Genomic DNA, 25,276 nt, shown 5'->3' on the forward strand with positions numbered 1-25,276 from the left:
ATAAAACGCATGTGCCGCTCTGGAGAGAACTGTCCACCGTGGACCTTCCTGGTCCCCAGGCACCAACGCCATCTCCTCGGCAAGCACGGTGTCCCAGCTTCCCCCCGAGTGCCAGCTCAGGCTCCGCGGCATCTCCGAGGTGCTGCACAGATGCCGGATTATGGACAGTGGGCTCCCCGGGGAAGGGGCTCGATGCTGATGGGCAACCGACACCGAGCCTCTTGCTTTCTGCAAGGAACTTGGTCTACAGCAAAGGGGGGATGGGGGAGAGTGAGCCTTAAGTGAATATAAATTTAAGATACATGGGTTTATAGGTACCTATTTTTTAAAAAATACTTTCTTATTTTCTGTTTGTCCAGTGCTTAGTTTTGATGTGTTTTTTTTTTCAATGTTTATTTTTGAGAGAAAGAGAATGCGACCAAGGGAGGGGCAGAGAGAGGGGGGAACAGAGGATCTGAAGCAGCCTCTGTGCTGACAGCAGCGAGCCCGACGCTCACGAGTCGTGAGTCAGACACTTAGCCGACTGAGCCCCCAGGCGCTTCAATAGGTACCTATTTTCAATGTAGTTAATAATTAGTAAGTGTAGGAAGCACTTTGGGGGCACAGGGAATTTTGAGTTGGGAGGAAAAAGGGATTGCCCTTTGCAAGTTACGGCTGTTAAACTTCACAGCTTCACTTCTGTTTCGTGCCACCAGTACTGCGTGTGCTGCTGAAGCAGAACACAGGGCCGGTGTCCTCCGGGCAAGGCACAGGTCGCTGATGTGCCTGGCAACCAACTCCACCAACGGAATGGTTCAAGGCAGCCGACGCTGGCAGCGTGTGTCCCTGCCTAGTCCCCTGAGGAGCCCGCCACGTCTGGGCCACCGGGAGCGGCTGTCATCAGAACAGGCATCCAGCCTGTGGGCCCCACTCTGCTCTATTTCCCCACCTGCTCCTCCCGAGTCTTTCAACCCTGGGAGGGCAGTGCCTTCCCGCCACCGGAAAAGAGCGGCTTCGGGACTCCTGCACTGGGTCTGCGGGGCCGACTGTTCTGTGTCTCTGGCTGGACAGGGAAGGGAGTCAGGACCGGTAAGTGCACAGGAAGAGCCCGACCATGGAACACTCACTGGGGGACAGCCAGTCCGAGAAGTCTCTGGGGCACCTGGGGGCTGGTGTCACTGCCGCGACTTTGCTCTCCATTCCTTCAGGCTTCTATGGTCACAGACCCCCTGACGTCTCATCCGAATTCTATTTGGGTGAGAGATAGCACGCACACGCACGCATACACACAGTCCACGGTCTTGCTTCTAAGAATGATAAAGTTTTCATATAAACCACAGAATATATTTAATTCAAATTAAACATGAAACTAGAATATTGTTCGGTCCTTATCAAGTAGCAATTACATTGTTTAAAAAAAAAAAAAAGAACAGTACGTTTCTTTCTACATTCTGCAATCCGGCAAGGCACAGGTCACATCCAGTTTGCTGAGGTGACGGATCCAGCGGTCACCATCGATGCGCGTGGTTTTCGGGGGCTCGGGGAGGCACAGACCATACTTCATACAAAATGATTCTGCGGCGATTCTGAAGGAGAGGGACCTCCCTCCTAAGGTGTGAGAATCAAAGTCCAAGGAGCAGGAAGTGGGTGATCTGCATAATGAACGCATTTTATTAAATAGTTAACGCGGTGCTTCTTCATTCCGAACGGCCTGCACTAACCGCGCAGCGACAAAGCTTCCTCCCCACGTCCCGGCGAGCATACTCCTTCCATTCTAGCTACTTCGTTTTCTTTTGTCTTTTTCCGTTTTTCCTTCTTTTAGAAATGTTTCTGGGCATGATTTCCTTCCCAGGTAAAGAAAGCCAGCGTCCTCAAGACACAGGTCATTCGGCTTCAAGTGTCAGCCCCCACCTTGTCCTCGGGCTGCGGGAGGCGAGGCCCTGCACGTCAGGCCTTCGTTTCCCTTCACCGGAAGCTCTTCGCTGTTGGGTCTGCAAGGGTAACTGCGCACCTGCCCCTGCTCCACGCGCCAGGGTGGAGGGGGCCGGGCTGGGGGAGGCTTTCTTCACAGGGCGGTGCTTTCTGTGTCGTTGTCTATGTCCAATAGAATGCGCCCGGGCACGTCTCTGCTTGCGGAGTCTGAATGCGTGTCAGGAAAGGTGCTGCGAAGCGGTTCTGAAACTCTAGAACTGGTGTCTGGACAAAAACAGGAGACACGGGATCAGCGCGTGGTAATGCCGAAGCCGCCCGGGGGCGCTCCGAGAGGAAGGGGAGCCGGAAAGTCCGAGTCAGCCCATGCACACACGCCTTCTCGTGCTAGAGCCGCCATGAGCCCTTGGGAGCGGGGGTCAAGCCTCCAAGACCCCAGGGCAGCTCTCGGATGCAGCCTTGCAGCGCGTGCTCGCTCTGACCGAGGAGAGGAAACCTCATTCTCGCCAAGCCCTCTGACGCACTAATGGAACTCCCCTCACAACATCTGGGCCGCGGGGACAGGTGTGCTTCACTGGAGACAGCCCCCTCCTCCGGGGCTGAGGGGTTATTCCTCTTAGCAATGCTACGCCAGCCTCCCACCAGTGACATTCGGGGCTGGATCGTTCTGGCTTGCGGGGCTGTCTGCAGGGTGCACGGCAGCAGCCCTGCCCTTGATGCCCTAGATGCCGTGGCAAACGGCCCCCTCTCCCCCAGGGTGACCAAGATGTCTCCAGACACTTCCAAATGTCCCCTGGCAACAACCGCTGGTTGACAATCACTGAGGTGGATCGCCAACATCCCACAAGTATTTTCTCTTGTCTTCCTAACTTATACTCCAGTTCCTTTTTCTTGTCTTATTATGTTGACTAGAATTCCGTTAGCAAGAGGGCAACGCACAATCCTCGAGCCGTCGGTCCCTCACTCCTAAACTCACAAAAGACATCGTCACCTACCACAGCCCTCCTCCTAGTGAGGCCGGGGAGTCTCAGATGCGCTCACTCAGGAACAAGTGCTCACTGAGCACCCACCTGTGAGGGCACAACAGTGGACAAGCCAGACACGGCTTTAATGAAGCCGGCAGTTGACTGGGGGAGACAGCCCCTCATCAAGACAGAATCCTTTGTCTCTCTAGTAGGTGTGTGTTCTAGAAAATTGTGAGAGCCAGCTGAGAGGTGTCAGGGCTGGTGCAGGAGAGAAGGGAGATGTTCGGATCTGCTGTGGTTTCACGCTGCCGGGCTGGGGTGGGTGTGCTGGGGAGTTTTCCCGTTATGCTTAAGAGATGCTTTTCCTGTACTTGTTGTCTTGTTCAGTGCCTCCCTGATGCCTAGAACAGTGACTGGATGATGGCTGACGCTCCATCAGTTTTACGGCTGGCCAGCTGCAGGGATGGATGGTGAAGAGTCATCCAGCCCGGCCATCTTCCCAATCCTCCCCTCCTACTGCCTCAGGCAGAGCAGTCGTGTCTCAGAGACAAGACTCGTACCAGAAATGCATTGCAAATTCAATCCCCTTACCATTGTCCTAACCCGACCAGACAGATGGTGCAACCAGCCAGCGTCTCTTTTTAGCTCAAAGAGTCTACCAGAGACTGCCGAGCCGCCACGCCCGGTGGGGGTGCGTGATGCACGGGCACCGTATGCACTGGGTAGGTTCCTACTTGTTAACAGGTGGGTGCATGTGCAAACCAACACCGATGGGCCGAAGATCCTTCTCAGAGGACAAACTCACTACCTTTCTTTTTCTTTTTTTACATCACATATAAAGAATTCCTGGATTTGTACTTCCCAGAATTCCTCTATTTTTGATGAGCACGCACGACCTCCACACCCAGGGAAAAAACGTGTGGGGGAGCCTAAGGGAAGTTCCCCCTGCCTCCTGCCTGCTGCGCCTGGTTTGCCTGAGGTTGGCAGGTACGTTACTTCCCAGCCCCCCTTCTCTCTCTTACATGAACCATTTTTTAAAAAGAAGACAGCAGATCCGTTCACATGCAACAGGTAACGTTTACATGCAACAAAGAGGCACGGGGGCAGAGCCAGCTTCCAGAAGGAGACTCCTCTTTGTCACAACGGCTGCCACCATGGAGAGGGTGCCGTTTCCCAGATACGGTGCTAAGCGTTGCACACACGTCATCACGGCACTCGCTGACACCTCCACACGAAATAACTCCACGGCAGTAGCAATGCCACCGTGGAGGTAAGAAAGGGGGACTCGGAGAGACTCAACCCCTCAGAGGATCGGAGCCACACCGGTTGGACTGTGGGGTCTAACTGACACAGCGCTTCCCTCCTCCCGACAGGAGTCTGTGTGTCCTCGGGTGAGGGTCCTGACAGAGAAGATGGTATCTGAGGAGATAATGTGTGAGTCTTAAACACTCTGGTTCACTGTAGTAAAAAGGAGGAAAAGGTTATTTTAGAAAGATTCCCGCAGGAACTCTTTTCTGTTTTTTCAAAAAAAAACGCCTCTGAAACTTTTTGGCTGCGAATTTACATAAGGCATCATTTTTCATTAGATACGTTCTAAGAAGGGCTGGTCTTTGAGCATACAGCTCGGAGCTAAGTTCACAGGACTGATGTCTTATTAAAAAGCAAAAAACAAAAAGAGATGCCCAGGACGCTCCTTCCACTCAGGCAGAACATCACCCCTGATGTGGGGTTTGGACAAATCTAAGTGAGTTCCTTCCTGTTTTGAGTATCTGTATCAAGGATGTGGGCTCCCGGGGGGCCAGAACGGGCACCCTGTGATTGAGGATACGGTCCTAAAGGTTTATCACGTCAACAATTGTGAACACGTGCTTTAGGTTGTCAGTTGACCCTCCAGACAGTCCAAGGGTATTCTCCCGGCCACTCCAAACACAGCCTTGGAATTACACTTTGCAGACACAACTGTGGGGTGACCTATCCCGCCTCCTGACCCATCTGTCTGAGAGAATGACTCCCTTCTGCCCCGCATCGGCTCGCTAGGGCTGTCGGAGACTTTCCAGTCTGTCAGAGACTCTGCATCAACTTTTTATTATTTTTACAAAGGAGAGATTCTGCTCAAGTCTCACTAGGATATTCACCTTGACATGATTCTGGTATCTATTTGTTAAAAATAACCTGCAAAGAGAAGCAGGAGCCACTTAAAAATGTCCAACTATGAGCAAAAATAAACCCGCTTCATATCATGCAGTCATTGAGAAGATGGGTTGTAAAAACATCATAACATGGGAAGGGGCATATGATGTAAGGTAAAATGAAAAATGCAGGATCAAAAGCCATGATCACACACACCCTGGACTTTTAGGAAAGAAAAAATAGAGAAAAACCCACAATATGAGTAGTGAACTTCTTCAATTGTAGCAGCGTGGCTTATCATTTCTAGTTTCCAAATTTTCTTTAATACCTATGGTTAATTTTTTAAAATGTGTTACTTTCAGGATGTAAAAAGAGGTTAGTTTTTAAAAAAAAAAAACAACACTGTGAGAACCAGCAAAGTGCTGAGTTTTGAGTGGCGGCCCCGAGAGCAACAGGACGTACCATCGCACAGCGGACGGCAGCCCTGGGGATATGTATTCTCAGGCTCACGAAATATCATGAAATAGTAAGAAATATCTTCTACTCCTGAGCACTGTCTTTTTAACCCACAAAAGAACTGCTATTGGGAAAATCAAATGGTGCATTAGAATCTAAATATGGGTGCCCTCCTGTGGCTGGGTTTTTTTATTTTTATTTTTATTTATTTATTTTTTTGAGAGAGCACAAGTCGGGGAGGGCAGAGAGAGACGGGGACAGAGGATCTGAAGCGGCCTCTGCGCTGACCGCAGCAAGCCTGATGTGGGGCTCGAACTCACAAACTGCAAGCTCACGACCTGAGCCTAAGTTGGACGCTTCACCTACGGAGCCACCCAGGTGCCCCTGGGCATATGCATTCTTAAAGCACTGACCTATGAGTGTAGGACATAACTCTGATTATCTGTTTTTTCCAAGATAAACATGATCACAGATCGCTAGCGTTCACTTAGGACCCAGTGTATGCTGAGAACTGTAAGACATCTTATTTTATCTGATTCAATCCCTTCAACAAAAATTCTCACAAATGTCACCCTCTAACTGATCAGCCAGGCTGTGCCTTTGCCTGACGTTACACAGAGAGCTGAACTTCGAATTCGGGCCCAAGTCCACAAAGTCTTTCTACTACACCTCAAGCCTGCCTGGTACAGAAAAGGACAGAAATTAGAGAAGGCACAAGGCCGGCCCTGTGACCGCCTGTCACACACGTCTGTGAACACACTTAGTACTCAGAGTGATCGAGAGCAAGCATGAACGAAGCCAGCATCGTTTAGTACATGCACTGTTAGTAGGGATGCAAGCAGGCAGGGTTAGGGTGCCCGGTTAGTAACAGGCCGTTAGCGCACGAGTAACGATCATCAAGGAGCACAAAAGCTTTGGCCAATCAGGTGCCTTTTCCTTACCATTAAATATTCCAATTTGAGTTCTTACTGAATATGGCAGGTCATACATCTAAATTATTTAATAAAATGTTTCAATTAGAACACTCTTGGCTAAAATCTGTTCCTTTAAAAACAGCAAGATGCAAACTCTTTTACTTTCAAAGCTGAAAGGCTTGCGCGCTTTCTACAGTAACAATAAAGAGGAGCTTCGGAGGACATCAGAATCCCTCCGTTCTCCGGTGCTGGTGCTGAGCTGCTAGACGATGGCGGTCAGATCTGCTTGGCGGCATCGATCTCCCCCAAGGGTTTATCCTAATCCCCAGGCTGTAATTCAACTTTTTAGGATTAAATGCTCTAAGCAAATAACCTGTTTTTAGGAAACTGTCTACGGTTTTCCACATGAAAACATAATGTCATAATAAAGGATGGCCTTCCAAGGAAGTTACATTGTTTTTCTTCTTGAAATACCCAAGAATGGTTCATAATAGCAGCTTGCTCAATACTAGTGGATGCATGAATCCTAAACGGGGCTTTCTGTGTGCTCCCAATGGCAGTCCAGGAGATTTTAGGCAATTAAAAGTTACTTCCGCAATACAAAAATAATTGTGGTGGCCTGGGATTTCTTGAGTTTAGGAGAATTCATAACATAGATTTTTAAATACTTAGGTAATATCTTAAGGCAAAGTACTTTCATATAAAATTTCCCTGATCTGATAAAGTACAGAGCATTACAGTGTTGTACCGGATCAATAAGATAGTTTTCTGGAATAAACACATGTGAGGTGGGAATGGTTTTAAAGAACAGACGTGATTCCAGTTGGTAGTTTTCCTATCTACGTAAAAGGAAAGATCTGCGGGTGAAATGCTGGTGTCATGAAGGGTTAAAAGGCTCAGCCTTAATTAGGGTTTAGTCATGTCACTCTGGTGCACGACTTCCATACCCAGTGGGGCAACCCCAGACTGCTGGGTTATAAGGAGTCAGGATGTGGAATCATATTCGTGCCTTCCTCCACGCCTTTAAGGCCTCACTCATTTCCTTTTCTGGCTTCTACAGAAAGTCTTACTCAGACCGAGGCTGCGAACGCTGGCGAAGTAGCCCACCAAGGGTTTAAGGCTCAGATCAGCCGATTAGAGCAATGGTACGCATGACGAGAGCCCTAAGGCGTCCAAATGTGGACCCGGCTCAGATGAGGCTAACGGTGCCTTTTGAAAAGCTCGTATGGTTTAAGAAAGCAAAATGTAAGCGTGCTAGAACGCAAAGGAATTTAGTGTGGGATCTTTGGAAGAAGATCGGTTTGTTTGTTTGGTTTGGTCCTGAGAATTTCAAACATCAAATTAAGAAGCTCCATGCAGTTAACTCGCACTTAAGATATACAATTACAAATTAAAGCTCAAGACACAAGGAACACAATTTTCTGTGCTGACTGCACCCGAGTCCTCTTTGGTTGGATGTGATGAGCCAATCAACGACAGGGAAGTCACTGAGAAGAGCAGGACACTTACAAAAGGCTTACCAACAAGAAAGAAGGCACTCCTAGCATCTTAGGTGAGCGGCTTGAAATCGGGTTCTCAATCTACTGACAGCTACCTCGAATTTGGAGCACTGCAGCTCAAAATGCTTTTGGTAAGAACAAAAGTAACGTCCACATGCTACAGAATGGACGGCAGGGGGGTCCGGTAGCTGCTCCTGAGCACGTGGTCAAAAGCACATTTGCAAAACACGGCTAAGCAGGAGCGTATGGAGCTTGGTGCGAGCTGCTGGGGGGGTTACAGACCTTAGTCCTGGGAACCTTCCCCACCTGTGAGGGCACTAGGAAGGGCATCTATTGGGAAACAAACAAACAAACACACCAATGTGGCTTTGTTTTTTAAAAATAAAAGCTGGAGTGTCATCATACGTTATTAACCATTTATAATACGTGCAAGTTATGCAGTATGTTCCTGGGGGAGAAAAAAGGTTATCAGAAAGCTAGTGGGTTAACCCTCATCATCTGGAGTACCCCCAGTTTGGGGTACACCATTGGCTCATTTTCAGCAGACAAGTCACGCAGTAGAGCTGCACAGCCCAGAGGTATATTCCACCTCGTCTCTAAAACTAGCCCCACGTAGAAAATGGAAAATTAAACTGTTGTGATTCAAAGCTCCTAACGGCCATCAAAAAAAAAACACATTTAAAAAACCCCCATCTACCTCACCCTTAAATCAAATAGTGTATTAGAACACTTAGGGTGGAATTTTGAAAAGAAATCACAATTAAATAAATGCTCAACTGTTTTCGACTGGGTTTTTTAATAAAAACACTCCGTCAGGTGGCCTGCTGAAATCTGTACCATCATCACCACCGGAAACAGGTTTCCATGGGGATTATGGGAAAATGTCAATCTTTCCCTCCCCCGCCCCTGGAGGCCGCACTCTGATGTGATCGCCCCCCCAAGATCTCCCTTCCTGGGGCGTCCGAAGTGGCACAGACCCTGTTTTTTAAAGTTATACCTGAAATGCTTCACTATGAACATTTTTACCTTTAGAAGGAAAATAAGTATCCTAATGAGGAAGAAATGAATTTCATGCTTGTGTGGTCCAGTACCTTCCACATGGATTAGGTCATTACACTTAGAAAAATGTCAATGTAGGAGGTCTTAGACACATAATGAAACTAGAAGTCAGTGGCCAGCTAACTTCAAGGGCCAGGCACTAAATATTTTTAGGTTCTGCGAGCCCAATAATCTCTGACTATACAACTCTGTTATGTTAGCACAAAAGCGGCCCGAGACGATATGTAGACAAATTAGAGCCGCTGTGTCCCAGTAAAACTTCATTTACGAAAATGGGCTGGCTATGGGCCAGATGTGGCCGGCGTAAGGCTGGCTGTCCCCTGCTGTAAACCCAGGCCTAAATGGAAGGGGACAGAGACAACGGAGCGTGGGCGGGGAGCAGTTTCTCACTTACCCGTTACTATTTTGGAGGCAGTGGGAGCTGCGTTGCTGAGGGTGCCGTCCCCTGCGGAGTGGGCGCCAGGGGGATGTGGGGGCGGAGGCATGCTGGGCCGGTTCCTGGGCTTTGGTACTGGTCTCGGTCTCGGTAAGGTTCCGGCGTGTGGCTGCGCAGTCTCAGGGTTAGTCCCCGCCGCGGTCTGAGAAGCGGGCGGGCCGGGGTTCTGTTTTCCTAAAGGCGGAGTACTGGGGGGCGTCGGAGTCTGGGGAGGGGTGTGAGGTGGCTGCTCCAGTCCCTGCTCGCCGGCCGGTGCCGTGGGGGCGGTCGGGCCCTGGCCGCCGCCGCCGCCGGGTTTGGTGTGCCCCGGGGGCGGCGCGGCCTGCGTGGGGGGCTGCGGCGGCGGGTGGCTGGGGGCTTGTATGGGAGGCAGGCTGCTGGAGTACCTCCGGGGCGCCGAGGGCTGCGGGGCGGCGCACGGCTGGCCCGGGGCCTGGCCCGCCTGCTGAGTGGGAGGAGAAGGGCTTCGGGCGGCTGGCTTTGGCGACAGACTGGGCGGATGCTGAGACGGTCCCGGAGAACTCTGGCCCCCGGGGTGGCCGGGAGGCGGGTTTCCTGGTTTCGGGGGTGCAGGAGCAGGTTTTTTAACAGCTGCAAAGGAGGAGAACGCCTTTCAGTGAGAAGGGCACGGCGGCGAGAGCCAACGCCATCTTCCGCGGGCGAACCCGCGTAGGTACCGTGCGCCCCCGCAGAAGGACGCCGTCAGGGGGACACTTCGCCTTGGCGGTCGTCCTCCCCCAAAGCCCTCGGCCCCGTCCAACCAAGAGAAAACCAGCTGCCAGATGGAGGACGTCCTTCAAAATGCCTGACCCGCACTCCCCCATGCGGTCAAGGCCAGGGAAACGCACGGGAGGTCAGAAACCGTCACGGCCCAGGGGAGACTCGGGAGACGAGATGACACAGTGTGACGCGGTCTCCTGGGTGCCGTGGCCCCGCGGCGGGGAGTGAACGCCGGGGGAGCGGCTAGTTGTTCAGCAGCGACGCCGCAGGTGCTGCTTGCCCGGCTGTGAGAGGGCACCCCGGGGACCTAAGAGGTCAGCAGCAGGGGAAAGCGGGTGCGGGTACAAGGGAGCAACCAGTACTGTCTGCAGCTTCCCTGCAGATCCAAAACTGTTCCCAAACAATAAGTTTCTATTAAAAAAAAAAAAAGAAAGAAAGAAAAGCACCTCATACACACACAGAAACCCTTAAAGACCTGTTGTTTTATTTTGCATTTTTTAAGATTTTTTAGTAATCTCTACACCCGATGTGGGGCTTGAACTCATGACCAAGAGTCGCCTGCTCCTCTGAGCCAGCCAGGCCCCCCATGACCTGTTGTTTTAAAAGTTCAGTAAGAATAGGGGCCCCTGGTGGCAGAGTCAGTTGAGCTTCTGACTTCCGCTCAGGTCGTGATCTCATAGTTCATGGGTTCCAGCCCTGTGTCAGGCTCTGTGCTGACCGTGTGGAGCCTGCTTGGGATTCTGAGTCTCTCTCTCTCTCCCCTCCCCACCACTGTCTCTCTCTCAAAAATAAGTAAGTGTTAAAAAAAAAAGTTTAAAGTCCAGTAAAAAAAGAACTCAGTCAAGGGGCCGCCCCCCTACACAGAGTCACTGCTCTTAGCTCACCAAGCTGCCCTCATGTCAGTCCCCTTCCCTGGTGGCCTGATGGCCCAGTAAGAAAAGGGGAGAAGCGAGAACAGCTAAGGGGGCAACAGCCAAGCATGACTGATCTGCCTACACAACATACCATGGCCCCTTGCCCTAAGCCAGTTTCTTCAAGACGGGTTGATTTTTTTTTTAATGACAGAAATTCTTAGGCCCCTTGCCCTAAGCCAGTTTCTTCAAGACGGCTTGATTTTTTTTTTTAATGACAGAAATTCTACCAGTTCCAGAATCACTTGAATGAACAGATATATTCTGGATATAAATATAAATAAATCTGGACGAACTGCCTTAGGTATATCTGCGGAGAGTTGAAGCACTTCACTACCTTCCCAGTATCAGCTGAGATCTACTCCCGTGGGAGTAGAATTTGCTACCAACAGTGGGTCTGGAGACCGGGTTTTGGGCTGGGAGAGGTGGGTGGAGAGGCTTTAGTATTTTTCTTTTTTTTTAAGTTTATTTATTTATTTTGAGAGAGAGCGCGTGCACAAGTGCAAGTGGGGGAGGGGCAGAGAGACAGAGACAGAGACAGAGAGAGAGAATCCCAAGCAGGCTCTGAACCATCAGCACAGAGCCCGACTTGGGGCTTGAACCCATGAACTGTGAGATCATGACTTGAGCTGAAATCGAGAGTCAGATACTTAACCAACTGAGCCATCCACGCTCCTCAGTATTTTTCAAATTGTACCGAGATTCTACTCATCTTCCCAAAAAGGGATAGGGAAATTAAGGAAATGTTTCATTTGCCCAACACATCACCAGCACCAAGGCCGGCCCCTTACATAAACTGTCTCGGTTGAGTCTCATAAGCTCACATTGCAAGATGGACGTTGTTACACCCATTTCACGGTGGAGAAAACAGGCTCAGAGAGGTCAAGTATTTGCAAAAGCTCACACAGCTAGCAACTGGCAGAACCGCCTCACAACCATGTTCTGTGGACTCCTTGGACTCTCTTCATCCCTTTCCTTCTCCCCGCACAGCCTGGCTGTCTGCTCACAGGGCCCAGAATTAAGGAATGAAAAGGGTATAAAGTCTCCTTTGCTCTGCTGGCCTAGAACTTTTGACCCCAGACCTTGGAAGACCTTTTCCCAAAGAAACAACTGACCAGCGGACAAAGGAAGGAACCTTTGGAATATTAGCTGTACTCTGGCTACCATAAACAACTTAAAAAAAAAAAGTTCTGGGGCGCCTGGGTGGCTCAGTTGGTTAAGTGCCCGACTTCAGCTCAGGTCATGAGCTGTGAGGCTTGTGAGTTCGAGCCACGCATCGGGCTCTCTCCTGTCAGCACAGATCCTGTTTGGATCCTGTTTCCCCCTCTCTCTGCCCCTCCCCCACTAGCTCTCTCTCAAAAATAAACATTTAAAAAAGAAAAAGTTCTAGTTTTTTGTTCTGAGCAATATTAATTATGAATTCACATCAAGTAAAAGACTGTTCCTGTGGCGCCTGGCTGGCTCAGCCGGTTAAGTGTCAGACTCTTGATTTCGGCTCAGGTCATGATCTCACAGTTCATGGGTTCAAGCCCAGCATTGGACTCCACACTGACAGTGTGAAGCCTGCTTGGGATTCTCTCTCTTCCCTCTCTCTCTCTGCCCCAACCCCACTTGTTCTGTCTTTCTCACTCTCTCTCACAATAAATAAACTTTAAATAAATTAAAAAAAAAAAAAAAAGACCACTCCAGACAGGAAAGGGTATAGAGGGAATCAGAAGAGGAAGCAGGAGAGCTGGGTGCTGGGGAGATGGGAGAAAGGTGGACTTTCCATAGGACAAACCTATGAAGGTTTGGAGAGGCTGAGGCAGGGGCAGAAGGTTCAGACTAATCCTGTGAGGAAGCCGGAGGTCTGTGGTTTACGGAAGCAGGAAAGACTCCTAATGTGGCAATAAGGAGAGCCTCAACCCAAAAGCAGGATTACACCCAGAATCCAGGAAGAGAAGACCTAATTACGCTCCAGGATAAGCTGGGGTACAGACGAAGATCCTCAGGGGAGAGGACCACCTTAAAAAGGACCACATGGGTCTGTGACCAGGCAGCATATACCTGACTTTGCCTCCCTGCCTGTAATTTATTTTTATTTAAAAAAAATTTTTTTAATGCTTATTTAGTTTTTTTGGAGAGAGAGAGAGCGCGAGCCAGGGAGGGGCAGAAAAAGAGAGAGGGAGACGCAGATCTGAAACAGGCTCCAGCCTCTGAGCTGTCAGCAAGGAGCCTGATGCGGGGCTCAAACTCAGGAACCGTGAGATCGTGACCTGAGCCAAAGTCAGACACTTAATGGACTAAGCCATCCAGGGGCCCCTCCCTGCCTGTAATTTATAAAAATTCCACCTAACATTTATGTTACGCTTTATAAAGATGGTGCTTTCATGGGCATTCCCACAATATACCCCTTAAGAAGGCATTTTAATTTCTACTTTATATTTGTAGGAATTCAGTTAGGAAAGGTTAAACTAGCAGCCTTTGATCCAACCAGCTATGTGACTTTAGGCATAGCTACAGCTCAACTTTTGAGTCTGAGGCCTTTTATTATTTATCACAATTGCCCCTCCCATGACCAGCATTGACCAGGCCACCTGAGAGTAGCTGACTCCCCTGAAGCCGGCTGTCCCTGAGGCCTCTGCCACCCCCTGGGCGGGTGAGATCCCAGCTTTCTAAGAGGTACTAGGGGAAACTGGCAACAAGTTAAAAGACAAATTTAAAAATTTCAGATCAAGAAAAAAATGCCCGGAAAGAAAGACAGTGTTATGACAGAGGAAGACTTGGTGACTGGTAGGGACGGGAGTGGTCATCAGTTCAGAGGGGGTATATTGTGGAGGGCTCATGGAGGAGGTGATTTCTGAGCTGTGACCTGAGTGGTAAAAAGGAACCACGTGTGGAACAGAACAGAGAGCCCAGAGATAAGTCCACGCACAGACAGTTGGTCTTTGACAGGACACCAAAAACACACAGAGGGGAAAGGACGGTCTCTTCAACAGACGGTGTGGGGAAAAGTGGACATCCACAGGCAAAAGAATAAAATTCATCATCAGGGAAACAGAAATCCAAACCATAATGAGGCACCTCATATCTGTCAGAGTGGCTATTATTAAAAAAACAAAACAAAACAAAACAAAAAAACCCAAAAAACCACAAAAGAAGTGCTGGCAAAGATGTAGAGAAAATCGAACCCTTATACACTGTTGGTGGGAATACAAGTGGTACCGTCATTATGGAAAAGTGAGGAGACTCCTCAAAATATTAAAAATAGAATTACCATATGATCCAGCAAACCCACCTCTGGGTACTTAGCCAAAAGAACTGAAGTCAGGGTCTCAAAAAGATACTCGCACTCCTGTGTTCACTGCAGCACTGTTCACAATAGTCAAGATACAGAAACAGCCTAAATGTCCATCGATGGATGACTGGATCAAAAATGTGGGATATACATACACTGGAATATTATTTAGCCTTAAAAAAGAAGGAAATCCTGCCATACACAACAACATGGATGAACCTGGAGGACATTACCCGGGGTGAAATAAGCCGGTCACAGAAAGACAGGACTGCACGAAGTATCTAGAAGAGTCAAGCCCACAGAATCGGAGAGTGGAATGGCAGCTGCCAAGGGCTGGAGAGAGAGCACTGCAGAAGGGGTAACGGAGGGCTGCTAACTAACAGACACAGAGTTCCAGTTACACCAGATGAGTAAGTTCCAGAGGTCTGCCGTACCACAGTGTGCCTGTAGTACTCTTAGAAGTTTAAGAGGGGAGATCTCACGGTAGGTCTTCTTATCCCAATAAAATTTCAAAAGAGCCACGAGAAGATGTTGTGGGTCAGAATGTTCCGGAAGAGAAGACATGGAATGTGGATGCTCTAAAGAGGGAATGAGCTCAGTGCAGGCGAGGAACAGAGAGCAGACCAGCGCTGCTGGCAGCTTGGTGAGAGAGAGCAGTGGTTAAGAGCGGGGCCCAAAGGCAGGCCCGACCACACAGGGCCCACGGGGGAGGTTTACACAGAAGCCGCTGGAGCCTTTCAACCGAGAGATGACACAATCCGCTGTGTTTTCAAACAGTCCCCCTAACTGCCGGGTGGAGGGCTTGCAGGGGTATAGGTGGGGACGATTTGGATCACATGTCAGTGTCAGGACCCAGAAAGCCCCGACCACCATCTTGAGGGTTGCAGACCCATAAAGCTTGGCTACTACGGAGGCTGTGGTGCTTTCGAAACGGAGGGAGGGCTTGGCCTGCCAGATTCCTGGAAAACTGGGAGCACTGCTTCTGAGAAGCAACCTTCGTTTGTTGGACTTTGTGCCTTAAACATACTCAGCAGTGCCTGTTTCTCTGCTCTCCGTTATTTCATTTCTCTTCACTGACTTTGCTCTTAAAATGACTGATTTTTCTGCTTGCCCTTTTATGAACAGACATGGCCACGATCTGTCGGAAAGCCTTGCAAGTGAATCCCCACGCTAACCCAAGGATGTCTGCACATCCGTCCCTAAGGGGAAGGAGTAAAGGTGGCTACTTACCTCGGCGCAGAGTGTGTGGGCTGGGGCCGGCGGAATTGTGCCCTGGGCCGACTGAGAGCTGATGGGAGCCAGCCGCTGTCTGGGCCTGGTTCGGGCCAGCGGCCATCTGACTGTTGCTTCTCCCCGGGGTGGGTGCGGGGGCAGGGGCAGAGTCCTTGGGTTTCGGCGGACTAAGGGGAGCAAAGTCAAGTTAGATGTCGGATGGTCCCAGCTAGATAGCTAATAAGCAAGCTAAAAATACCAGATCCCAACCAGAGTTCTCACCTCCACAGGCAAGGAGGTGATCTGGAATTTGAAACAGTTCACACTGGGTCTACAAAGCTAGTATTTGTTTGGGGCCACACAGGACTAAATATTTCATGAGATTCATTGCATCAGACTGTCTTTCCACTCTTCTGCCCCTTGAACATCATGATAGAGACCATTTCATAGCAACCAACAAGAAATTTCTAGTTTGCCTGTACTTAAGATCGGGCAATACTGAAAAACACAAAAGGGCTTTTGGACTTCAAACTAATGAGATTTTGACACATACAGTGTATAAAACAAAGCAAAAGCTGTGGCAAAATACTAGTGCTGTAAATTACAAAGTACTCGGTTATTATCAATAGTTTGGACTTGAGGAAAGAGAAACCCTTTGATCGCTCAAAGTCTGGAGCTGGTTAGCAGCAGGGGAGACAGAGATCGGAACTCGGGCTAGTTCCCGGGTCAGACCCTCTTACACTAAACCTGACAGCTACATTTTGTCAGGGTCACCAAACAGTGAATGCCACTAGCCAAGTGTACACAAAATGTCTACAAAGCATAGAAAACAAAGGCAAACCGAGGACTGACATTCTATTTGTCCATCTGCAGTGAATTCTGATTATTATCTTAAATAATGTATTTAAGCCTTGATTGAATGGGTTGAATGCTAACAGGTACATGAAAATGTGAGGGTTTGCGAGTACTTTTTTCCCAAAGAAAAAAATTTAAGCCAAAACAAAGACGTGTGGAGCAGCGGTTAACGAGACAACACGGAGCCTCAGTTATTTTTCACCAAAATGTGAACTTGCGCAAATTATGGACTAAAAAGGAATTCAGGAAGACGCAGAGAGTCAGAGTTCAGGTGTGACGACCGAACAAGATTCCGCTCTCGTAAGCAGCTGGCTTACGAGGAGGCACTCCCTCCCCATGCAGAGGACAGGAAGTGAGGGAGCTCTCCTGAGGCAGCTTCGTCTCTGCACACAATGTATGCAGAAACAGGTGATCCTTGTTCTGTGCATCTGTTTTACTCAATATGTGATTATTTAGTGCTTTATAGAGGGCTGCGATAAACATTTGAGCACGTGCTCTGCAGAGGGGCTCATCTTTTACAGCAGCTTCCGGTCCGGAACCACCTGAGATACCACTTGAAGTGGCCTCTGGTGGTCATCTGCCTGGGTCAGTGTGGAGAAGTGAATTCATGCACATTAAACAGAAATCTCAAGTTCAAAGGTCCTCTTTTTTTCAAGCTGCTGTATATTTGTACCCCACTCCAGATGGTTAATCTAAAGGAATCAACAAAAGAGCCTTTTAAGAAAATGTATCATATTTTTTACCTTGTACTCACATTATCAATTTGCCTACGAGACTGAACGCTAGGGGTTGGGAAGGTCTCAGTCACCAATTGCATCTAGTACAGCGTCCAGTACTTAGTCAGTTATTCAATAAGGCTGACTGGATGGACGGACGGACGGGTGGACGGGTGGGTAGATGGATGGGTGGGTGAGTGGGTGAGTGAATGAATGAATGAATGAATGCCAAGGATACTATAAGTAACTTGCTACATTCAAGTGTTAACCAGTTAGCACACTAGATGGCAACAAGCGAGTGGTCAATGGACATCGAGTGCACATCCAACAGCTAAAAGAGGTTTACAATACGGCTAGCCACCTATTGGCTTCCAGCACCGAAGCAGTACGGTAAAGAATGCAAACGAATGTTGCTTCTTTTGGAAAACAGGAAAGGAAGCAAGCAATTTGCAGTCTTTTTTTCCCCATCCTTTGCCAACCAGAAGAGTGAAGGCGAATCCGGTTCACTCTCTGCCGAGTGATTCTGTGGGCCTGGATGCCGTGCCCACAGGCCAGCCCCTGCGAGAAGGCTGGGGCACCGGGCACCCAGCAGAAGCCGGCCTCCTTACCTGTCGCCCAGGCTTGGCCCCTGCTCCAGTATGCCCGCAGAGGAGGGGACAGCCCCACCCCCTGTGCTGCTTTCAGCCCTAGAGCTCTGGGGAGGGGGCTCTGGGCCCGCAGGAGCCAAGGTGCCGCCATCTGTGGGCGGGAGTGGTGGCTGGAAAGCTGGGGCTATGTGCTTTCTATTTAGAGTGCCACCTCGCCGGTGGGCCTGGAAGTCCATAAGCTTCACACCAAAGCTACACAGAAAGAAGAAACAGTCAACACACCATGCAAGCTGACTACTGAGACAGAAGCCCATCGGTCCACGCGTGTTGAAACCCACACGCGTGGACAGCCCCCCGGTTGCCCAGCATGCAGTGAAGCGGCGCGGACCAGGTTCGCGGCCATCCCTATTACCAAGGCAAGCAGCTCACCCGGGCTTTAGACCTGAGCGAGCCGACAGACCCGGTCCCGATCAGTGTCCTTTCTCAGTCTGGGGGTGAACAGCTGCAAGCCAACGGGCGGGCCTCGTCTCGAGTGAGTGGCATCACGTTAGCCTGCCTAGCTGCGTGCCACCCAAGGGCCACCTCGAGTCTGTGTGTTTGGGGGATGAGGTGGGAGCTGAGTGGGAAGGTTGTGACGCCACTCCGCTTCTTGAGCCGAGATGTAGAAACACTGGTACATGAGTGTGCAAAGAATAGACCTGAAAGGGTCGGTAACCTTGGGAAAAACAGTTGCTTTTGGGAAGGAGATGGCAGTTGGAGGGTGGGGAGGAGGAAGATTCACTTTTTGCTTAAGATTTACTTGATGCATGAACTTTCAAACTCTTCAGTTTGAAAAATCGAGGTGCATGGCTTCTTGAGCTCATGTTTACTGGGTCAGCTGGTGGGGAGAATCCACCCTGGGGGGTAACCAAGAATCGTTTACTATATGCCAGTCAGACCCGTAACACTGCATTTTGTAACCTAAAGTCCGTGAAGGCTCATTTCGTGGTGGACAGTTTGTCATCGAGCAGCAGGACCAAATGTGTGAATGGGACTGCAGAGAAGTAAGGTCTCGGCACGTAATAAATGCGGGCTTCGGGGGGACCGAGTAGGGAAGGAGAGCCTTCACCGTGGATTAAAAACAACCACTACCAAGCAAAATCAAACAAAAAAAGATCATAGCTCACTACAAGATCGGGTGATCGAAATAGGAGCCTGCTGTTTAGCTGTAATGTAACACCACGTCTGTGATGTTATTACTTATGCGTGTGCAAGAACAGCACGCTACTCAAACAGGCCTAACTTGGCCTTACTGGTGAGTATGGGGGTATTTCATCATACACACTGAGCAGGCTGGCCTCTGAAGACGCAAATCACAAAGAGCCTTACTAACCTTTGAAAATCCCACTAAAATCGCCCGTGGAGCACAGCACGGAGACCTACTGTCTCTCACTAGATCTGATACTACCCGCCATCTTTTTTTTCTTCCAGAATTGGAAATACTCAAGTTTCTCCAGCTGAACATCAGATTCAGTGGTTGGCTTCCACTGAAGGGCCACGTTCTATCCAAAATAGGTCTCTTTAAACACCAAGTCACACAACTTACTGTGAGAGATGGGTTATTCTCACACTCGCTCCTGGACATCTGTCCACAATATTTAACTTTTCTCCCCCGCCCTCTCTCTTTTCCCCGAGTGCGTTCGGGTGGCTCTGTCACGTGTATGATGCCATCCCACAGACCACCAAGGAAAGCCTGGACGCACACGGTCTGGATGTTAGCAGACAAGCTACCCATCTGTCTTACGTAAGTCATATTAATGTTTGGAATGAACTAGAGCAAAATTCCTTAAATATCTGGACCTAACAATCACGGGGGCATAGTGGGCCATTCTCATGACAGGTCGGCTGAGGCCGGACCAGATACCGAGGGTTCAACCATCCTTCTACATGACATCTGCTGCTGGATGCGAGTGAACAGCTCTGAACACACACCTCTCCTTCTTCACCAAGTCCCCTTCCATTACTGCCATGCTGGCAGGTCGTTTCCTCTCGAGGGTCCCTGAGTCAGAGTCATTTCCAGTGTGAGATGAGTGATTGGAATTTGGGGTGACGAGAGGCACGAATGCTTCTGAGACGTTAAATTCCACCTCTGCAACAAGAGAAAGAAACAAGTGTACAGGCACACCTCGGAGACGCTGCAGGTGCGCCGTCCGACCACTGCAACAAGGCGAATATCGCGATAAAGCAAGTATCACGATAAAGTGAATACCCCAATAAAATGAGTATCGTAATGAAGCAAGTCAAGTGACTTTTTTGGTTTCCCAGAGCATATGAAAGTTAGGTTTACTCTATACTGTCATCTATTCAGCATGTAATAGCATTATGTCTAAAAACACAACGTATATACTTGAAATAGAAAGTACCTTATTGTTAGGGTGCTTGGGTGGCTCAGTCGGTTAAGCGACCAACCCTTGATCTCAGCTCAGGTCATGATCTCACAGTTCACGGGTTCAAGTCCTGCATTGGGCTCTGCACTGACGGCATGGAGCCTGCTTGGGATTCTCTCTTTCTCCCTCTCTCTCTGCCCCTCCCCCAACCTCGCTTTCTTTCTCTTTCTCTCAAAATAAATTCACTTGTCTTTTAAAACGATTTTATTCCTAAGAAATGCTAACTATCATCTGAGCTCTCAGTGAGTCGTAATCACTGATCACAGATCACTACAACAAATATAATGAGAAAATTTGAAATACCACAAGAATTGCCATAATGTGACAGAGACACGAGATGAGCAAATGCTGTCAGAAAAACGGCACCGACAGACATGCCCAATGCAGGGTTACCACAAGCCTTGTCTGTAAAATAATGCAGTATCGAGACGCGCAATAAAGCAAAGCGCCATAAAATGAGGTTTGCCCGTGTGTGACAAGAGAGCATATGGGGGCACAGAGCTTTAAAACTCCCTCTGCAACGAGAGCCTCATTCTTCAGCCCCTCAGCCCTCATTGCTTCACAAGTGGAACCCCTGCACTCTCCTCTTAAGAATGGTTTGCCAAGAGGTACCTGGGTGGCTCTGTCGGTTAAGTGTCCCACTCTCGATTTTGGCTCAGGTCATGAGCTGGTGGTTCGTGAGATTGAGCCCCACGTTGGGCTTGGTGCTGGGTGTGGAGCCTGCTTGGGATTCTTTCTCCCTCTCTCTATCTCTCTCTGGCCCTCCCTCATTTGTGCTGGTTCTCTCTATCTAGTAATTAAAAAAAAAAAAAAAAAAAAAAAGAATGGTTTCCCAAGCCAGGGGAGGTAAAATGAAGGAACTAGAAATAAGGAAGGGGTGTGATTCAGAATATAACTTACATGATCCCTCTGCTTTCTTCTTTGTTTCAAAAAAAAAAAAAAATCATGGAATATGGACAAGGGCAATAAGCATGGATTACTTCTTTGGATAAAAAAATGAAAAGTATTTACATTTTGATTATAAAATGCAAATAAAAGGCAACACCAACTCTGTACTGCCTGAAGCAGTTTTTCCAAGACTCGTTTTCCCAAAGAAATCTTGGGCAGAATGCCAGGATTCACTCAGACATCACGTATTTGTTGAGCAGCCTCAATGAGGGAGGTGGGATTCTTGATGGTAAAGAAGAGGTGAGCCTGGCCTGGGGTCATTCACAGAGCTCACAGAATAAGGGGCGGGGGTCTGGACTCCCAAAACATGCCGACCAGTGGCCCCAAAGAGGGTCGTGGAAACTCTGAGGATCCCAGGACTACAACAGACGCAGTTTGAAAATCTACGGTCTGTAGACTGAAATCCTACTTCTCTGACATGCCAACTCCGACCTTCACAAAATGGCTCCAATCCACCTATCCTGTGTTACCTTCCACCTTTACGAAAAAACCAGCTCTCTGCCTAGAGAAACAAAAAGAGGTCTTCCCAATGGAAAACTGCATATTCAGTGTCACCTCTTCTACAAAGCAGTCCCTGGTTCTTTGTGCCCAGCATCTGACTTTGTCAAACTATCCGCCTTTCCTTCTCACTCGCCATGTGTTACAATATCTGTTTATGTGTCCTTCTCCAAGGGCCAATTTCCTCCAGGGGACAGCATGTCACCACCAGCATGTGGTGCCTAGTGGGTATTCCAGTATACGCTGGTTAGAGAGAACAGCTCCAGTGTTAAGTGAAACAAAGCGAAACACAAAATAATGTGGTGGCCAATATGTCAAAGATGAATGTAAGCGGTCTATTTTACACTTGATCTTAGCCAAAAGGCCGAGAAGCGATTGTAAGCGGTCTATTTTAAAAAGAAACGCGAAAAAGGGAAACCAGTTAGGTAATGGTGAAGGGATTACTGATGCATTTTCTTCTCAGAAGAATTTCTTATACTGTTATTGTGTTGCTTGGGCGGTCAGTGAAGTTGGAAAGGTGAATTACCTTCAGGGAAGAACCAGTCGGCGTGCTGAATGATGGGCTCAATGACCGCAACCACGTGGACAGATGTGGCCGCTGCCATTTCAGCTAGCGACCTGCAAAGGACATTCACAAAGTCAAAGTGCTTCCCCCAGGCAGGTTGTGTCACGGCAGTGTAATTACTTTAAAACGATAAAATCTTCAAGCACAAGTGCAAAAATTAGGTGCACGGGGCTCTGACCTAGGAGTGTGGCGGTGATGCCCCAGGAGGAAAAACTACCCCCACTTGATTATCGCTCCTTGGTCTGCGTGCACCGTGTTAACAGCGAGTGAGCCAGTGAACAACAGTGTTCAGTCCAAATGCTGATTTTAAGTTGGTTCGGAACAGGATGTCAACCAGGCATTTTCCCACCGTGTTCCCACCGTGTTGCCCGTGGTAGTTATCTTGTAAGACCCAAGATACCACCACCAGTTTTGGCACCACATACAGCAGAAAGTATGTATTGTTTGCTGTGCCCCTCGTATCAGAAAGCCTGAGCCCCCACAGTAAACATAGTATTAAGGGGGCACCTGGGTGGCTCAGTCGGTTAAGCATCTGACTCTTGCTTTCGGCTCAGGTCATGATCTCACGGTTCGTGGGTTCGAGCCCTGTGTCAGGCTCTGTGCTGACAGTTCAGGGCCTGCTTGGGACTCTCTCTCTCCCTCTCTCTCTCTGCCTCTCCTTTGCTCTCACTCTCTCAAAATGAATAAATAAACTTTAAAAAAAAAAAAAACCCACGGTATTAAGGCTGTGATATCTGGTCCCAAGATGCGTGTTCAGAAGTTGACAGTGTGAATGTCAGGGCTCAAAAGGAAGAAAATAAGAATCACTATCCCCGCTGTCAAGGAGCTCACGTTCCAGTTCAGAGTCAGAACACCACAGAAGCCAAGAAGCTGCGAAGGCCTGACACCCAGGGAGCCCCCATGTGCTTCAGTGAACTCACCTCACTGACCTCAATGTTTACAACACGGACTGTTACAAGGTCTGGGTCATAAATGAGGACACTGAACCCCCAAGAGGCTGGAGCCCTTGCCTGACTGCCCCAAACCTCCCTCTATACCCCTCTGACCTCTCTTCCCACCGGGAAGAACATCTTCACCCCCATTACCAATCAAGCAAACGTTCTAGCTCCTTTCAAATTCCAGCTTAAAATGCAAGCGTGGTTGTACATTTTCCCCACTGCCCACTCAGTCCTCCCTTCCGTCCTTCTGGATTCTGATTGCCCTTGTGCCTTAGAACCCTACTGGACTAGGGAGCAACTCTTCACTCATGATCTCAGCCAAGTTTTCTTTTTGAGGAGATACTATCTGCTGATTGATTTGCAAGACCTTTCAATATATTCTGGACACTTCTGGAGGAACCCCTTCATAGTTCGTGAATTACCATTTGCTTAAGGTGCTTTCTGACATTTAGAAGTTTGTAGCTGTTGAGACAAATCTATTCATTTTTAAATTATTTACACCAATTTTATGTTTCGAAAAGACCTCTCTATCCCAAAAGGCAGTAAGTATCTACCTGCCATGTTTATGGCATCACTTTTTATATAATTAATCCTTTGGTCTACCTGGAATTTATTGGCTGTAAGATATGATGTATGTAGTTAACTTTGTATATCAACGTAGTGTTAGTTTTGCTTTATGATATTGGATCTTTTTAAGTAATCTTATACATAATGGTTGGGCGGGCATGAGTGAATAAATAAATGAAAAAAAAAGAAAGGTTTTAATTCAGAAAGTCACTGCATTTTTTTTTAATGGAGATGAGGACTGCCCATGATTTTCCAATATGAAGAAACATGGAGGGAGTCCTGGGGTGGTGGGGAAGGTTCGGGATGTGGCCTGGGGGTCCCATGACTTCCCTGCTGTGCAAACTTAGGCAAGTTACTGGTCCTCTTCTGTAAAAATGAGGACAGAAGCACCTTTTAGAAAGGTTATTTGTGAGAATTGAAATGAGGTTAATTATTATGCCCCTGGACAGAGTAAATGTCAGTGTCAGTGATTTTCCAGGAGCTTTCTAGCTGGTCTCCCTGACCCCTCTCCTCCAATCCACATTTCTCAGTGCCAGCAAATTATCTATCCAAATATGGTTGGATGAAGTCATTCTTCTGCTTAGAAACCCTGATGCCTCCCTGACCACTTATGATCCCTTAAATTCGTTCTAAACCTCAGCAAGATACGTGAGGCTCTTCAGAACCTGGCTCTGGCTGCATAATCCCCAGTCATAGTCTCCTGGCCCCTGATCATACAAGACCATATGACAGCACTCCCAGACCCAAATTAGCAACCAGACCCTTCCATGCCTGCAATGACTTTGCTTATCTGGTCGCACCTGCAGGAAGGTATTCATTCATCCAAGTACAGCCCAAGTGCCGTGCGAGGCTCTCCCTGAACTTCTCAGCCTGAGCTGTGTTCCTTCAGTAAGTACCATGGTCATCCAACTTTATAACATCTGTGACAGCATTCCCACGAGCACAGACTATGTGCAGAGCTCATCACTGTGCCACAGCTGTTCATCTGCCTGACTGCCCAAGAGTGGGACCCTCTGAGGACTGTGCATGTGACCAGCACCGGGGACAGGACCCAGTTCATAGCTGTGTTCCAAGAATGTTGGCTAAATGGAAAAACCCAAGTTCAGAAGCGCAACTCTGAAGTGCATCTTACACCAGAATGTATTCCCACCAGGTGGAGAGAAGAGATGAATCCAGGCATACGGGGAAGACTTACCCTTCGTTTTTGGCCCATAGTAAGTTAGGGCCTAACACAATTGCAATGTTGCTGGGAGTCATTTTATTAATGTCGCTGGTCTGGGCAAGCTTTGCAAGGAACTTGATTAAATACCTATGGAAGAAACGAGAAGAGAGGAAGCATGTACTCCGAAACCTTTGCACTTATAGCATCCTCCTGCCCACGTGCTCAGTTCCAGATGGCTCAGGTGCTAACTGCAGAGTGCCGCTAAATCAGAATCTGGCTCAGGTTCAGTATTTTACAAAGTCCTGTGTTCTTTGCTTCAGAGAACAGGAAGCCCCACGTTAGGGCTTGGAAGAGGAAAAGAGCTCACGTGTAAACCTCAATGATTCAATCCCTATTTACTGTATATTTCTAATCCATTTCTCCTTTATGCCCTACCTATGTACCCCTCAATTACAATATGATTAGCTGTGGGCTCAATATATTTTAATACAAACATAAAAAAATACAAGTATAGGTACACTGCTTAA

General features: G+C 48.5%; 1 protein-coding gene and 1 pseudogene across 4 annotated transcripts in view; both read right to left on the reverse strand.

The window, feature by feature from the left end:
• Nucleotides 1–1,301: 1,301 nt before the first annotated feature.
• Nucleotides 1,302–25,276, reverse strand: part of ARHGAP17 (Rho GTPase activating protein 17) — an 88,798-nt gene continuing 64,823 nt past the window's right edge. For 3 of the 4 annotated variants that reach the window (XM_030300692.1, XM_030300691.1, XM_030300694.1), the window contains 7 exons: nucleotides 24,783–24,896; nucleotides 22,044–22,135; nucleotides 19,617–19,773; nucleotides 17,667–17,897; nucleotides 15,506–15,675; nucleotides 9,326–9,958; nucleotides 1,302–2,175 (listed from right to left, as the gene is read on the reverse strand). In XM_030300692.1, the coding sequence (XP_030156552.1) occupies nucleotides 2,045–2,175; nucleotides 9,326–9,958; nucleotides 15,506–15,675; nucleotides 17,667–17,897; nucleotides 19,617–19,773; nucleotides 22,044–22,135; nucleotides 24,783–24,896 (1,528 nt within the window). In that variant the 3' untranslated portion in view covers nucleotides 1,302–2,044. The remainder of the gene's footprint in view (nucleotides 2,176–9,325; nucleotides 9,959–15,505; nucleotides 15,676–17,666; nucleotides 17,898–19,616; nucleotides 19,774–22,043; nucleotides 22,136–24,782; nucleotides 24,897–25,276) is intronic. The other variant, XM_030300695.1, reaches the window with a different exon arrangement.
• Nucleotides 21,773–21,893, reverse strand: LOC115504621 (annotated as a pseudogene).

The sequence above is a fragment of the Lynx canadensis genome, chromosome E3 (assembly GCF_007474595.2).
Source record: "Lynx canadensis isolate LIC74 chromosome E3, mLynCan4.pri.v2, whole genome shotgun sequence".
NCBI classification, from domain to species: domain Eukaryota; kingdom Metazoa; phylum Chordata; class Mammalia; order Carnivora; family Felidae; genus Lynx; species Lynx canadensis.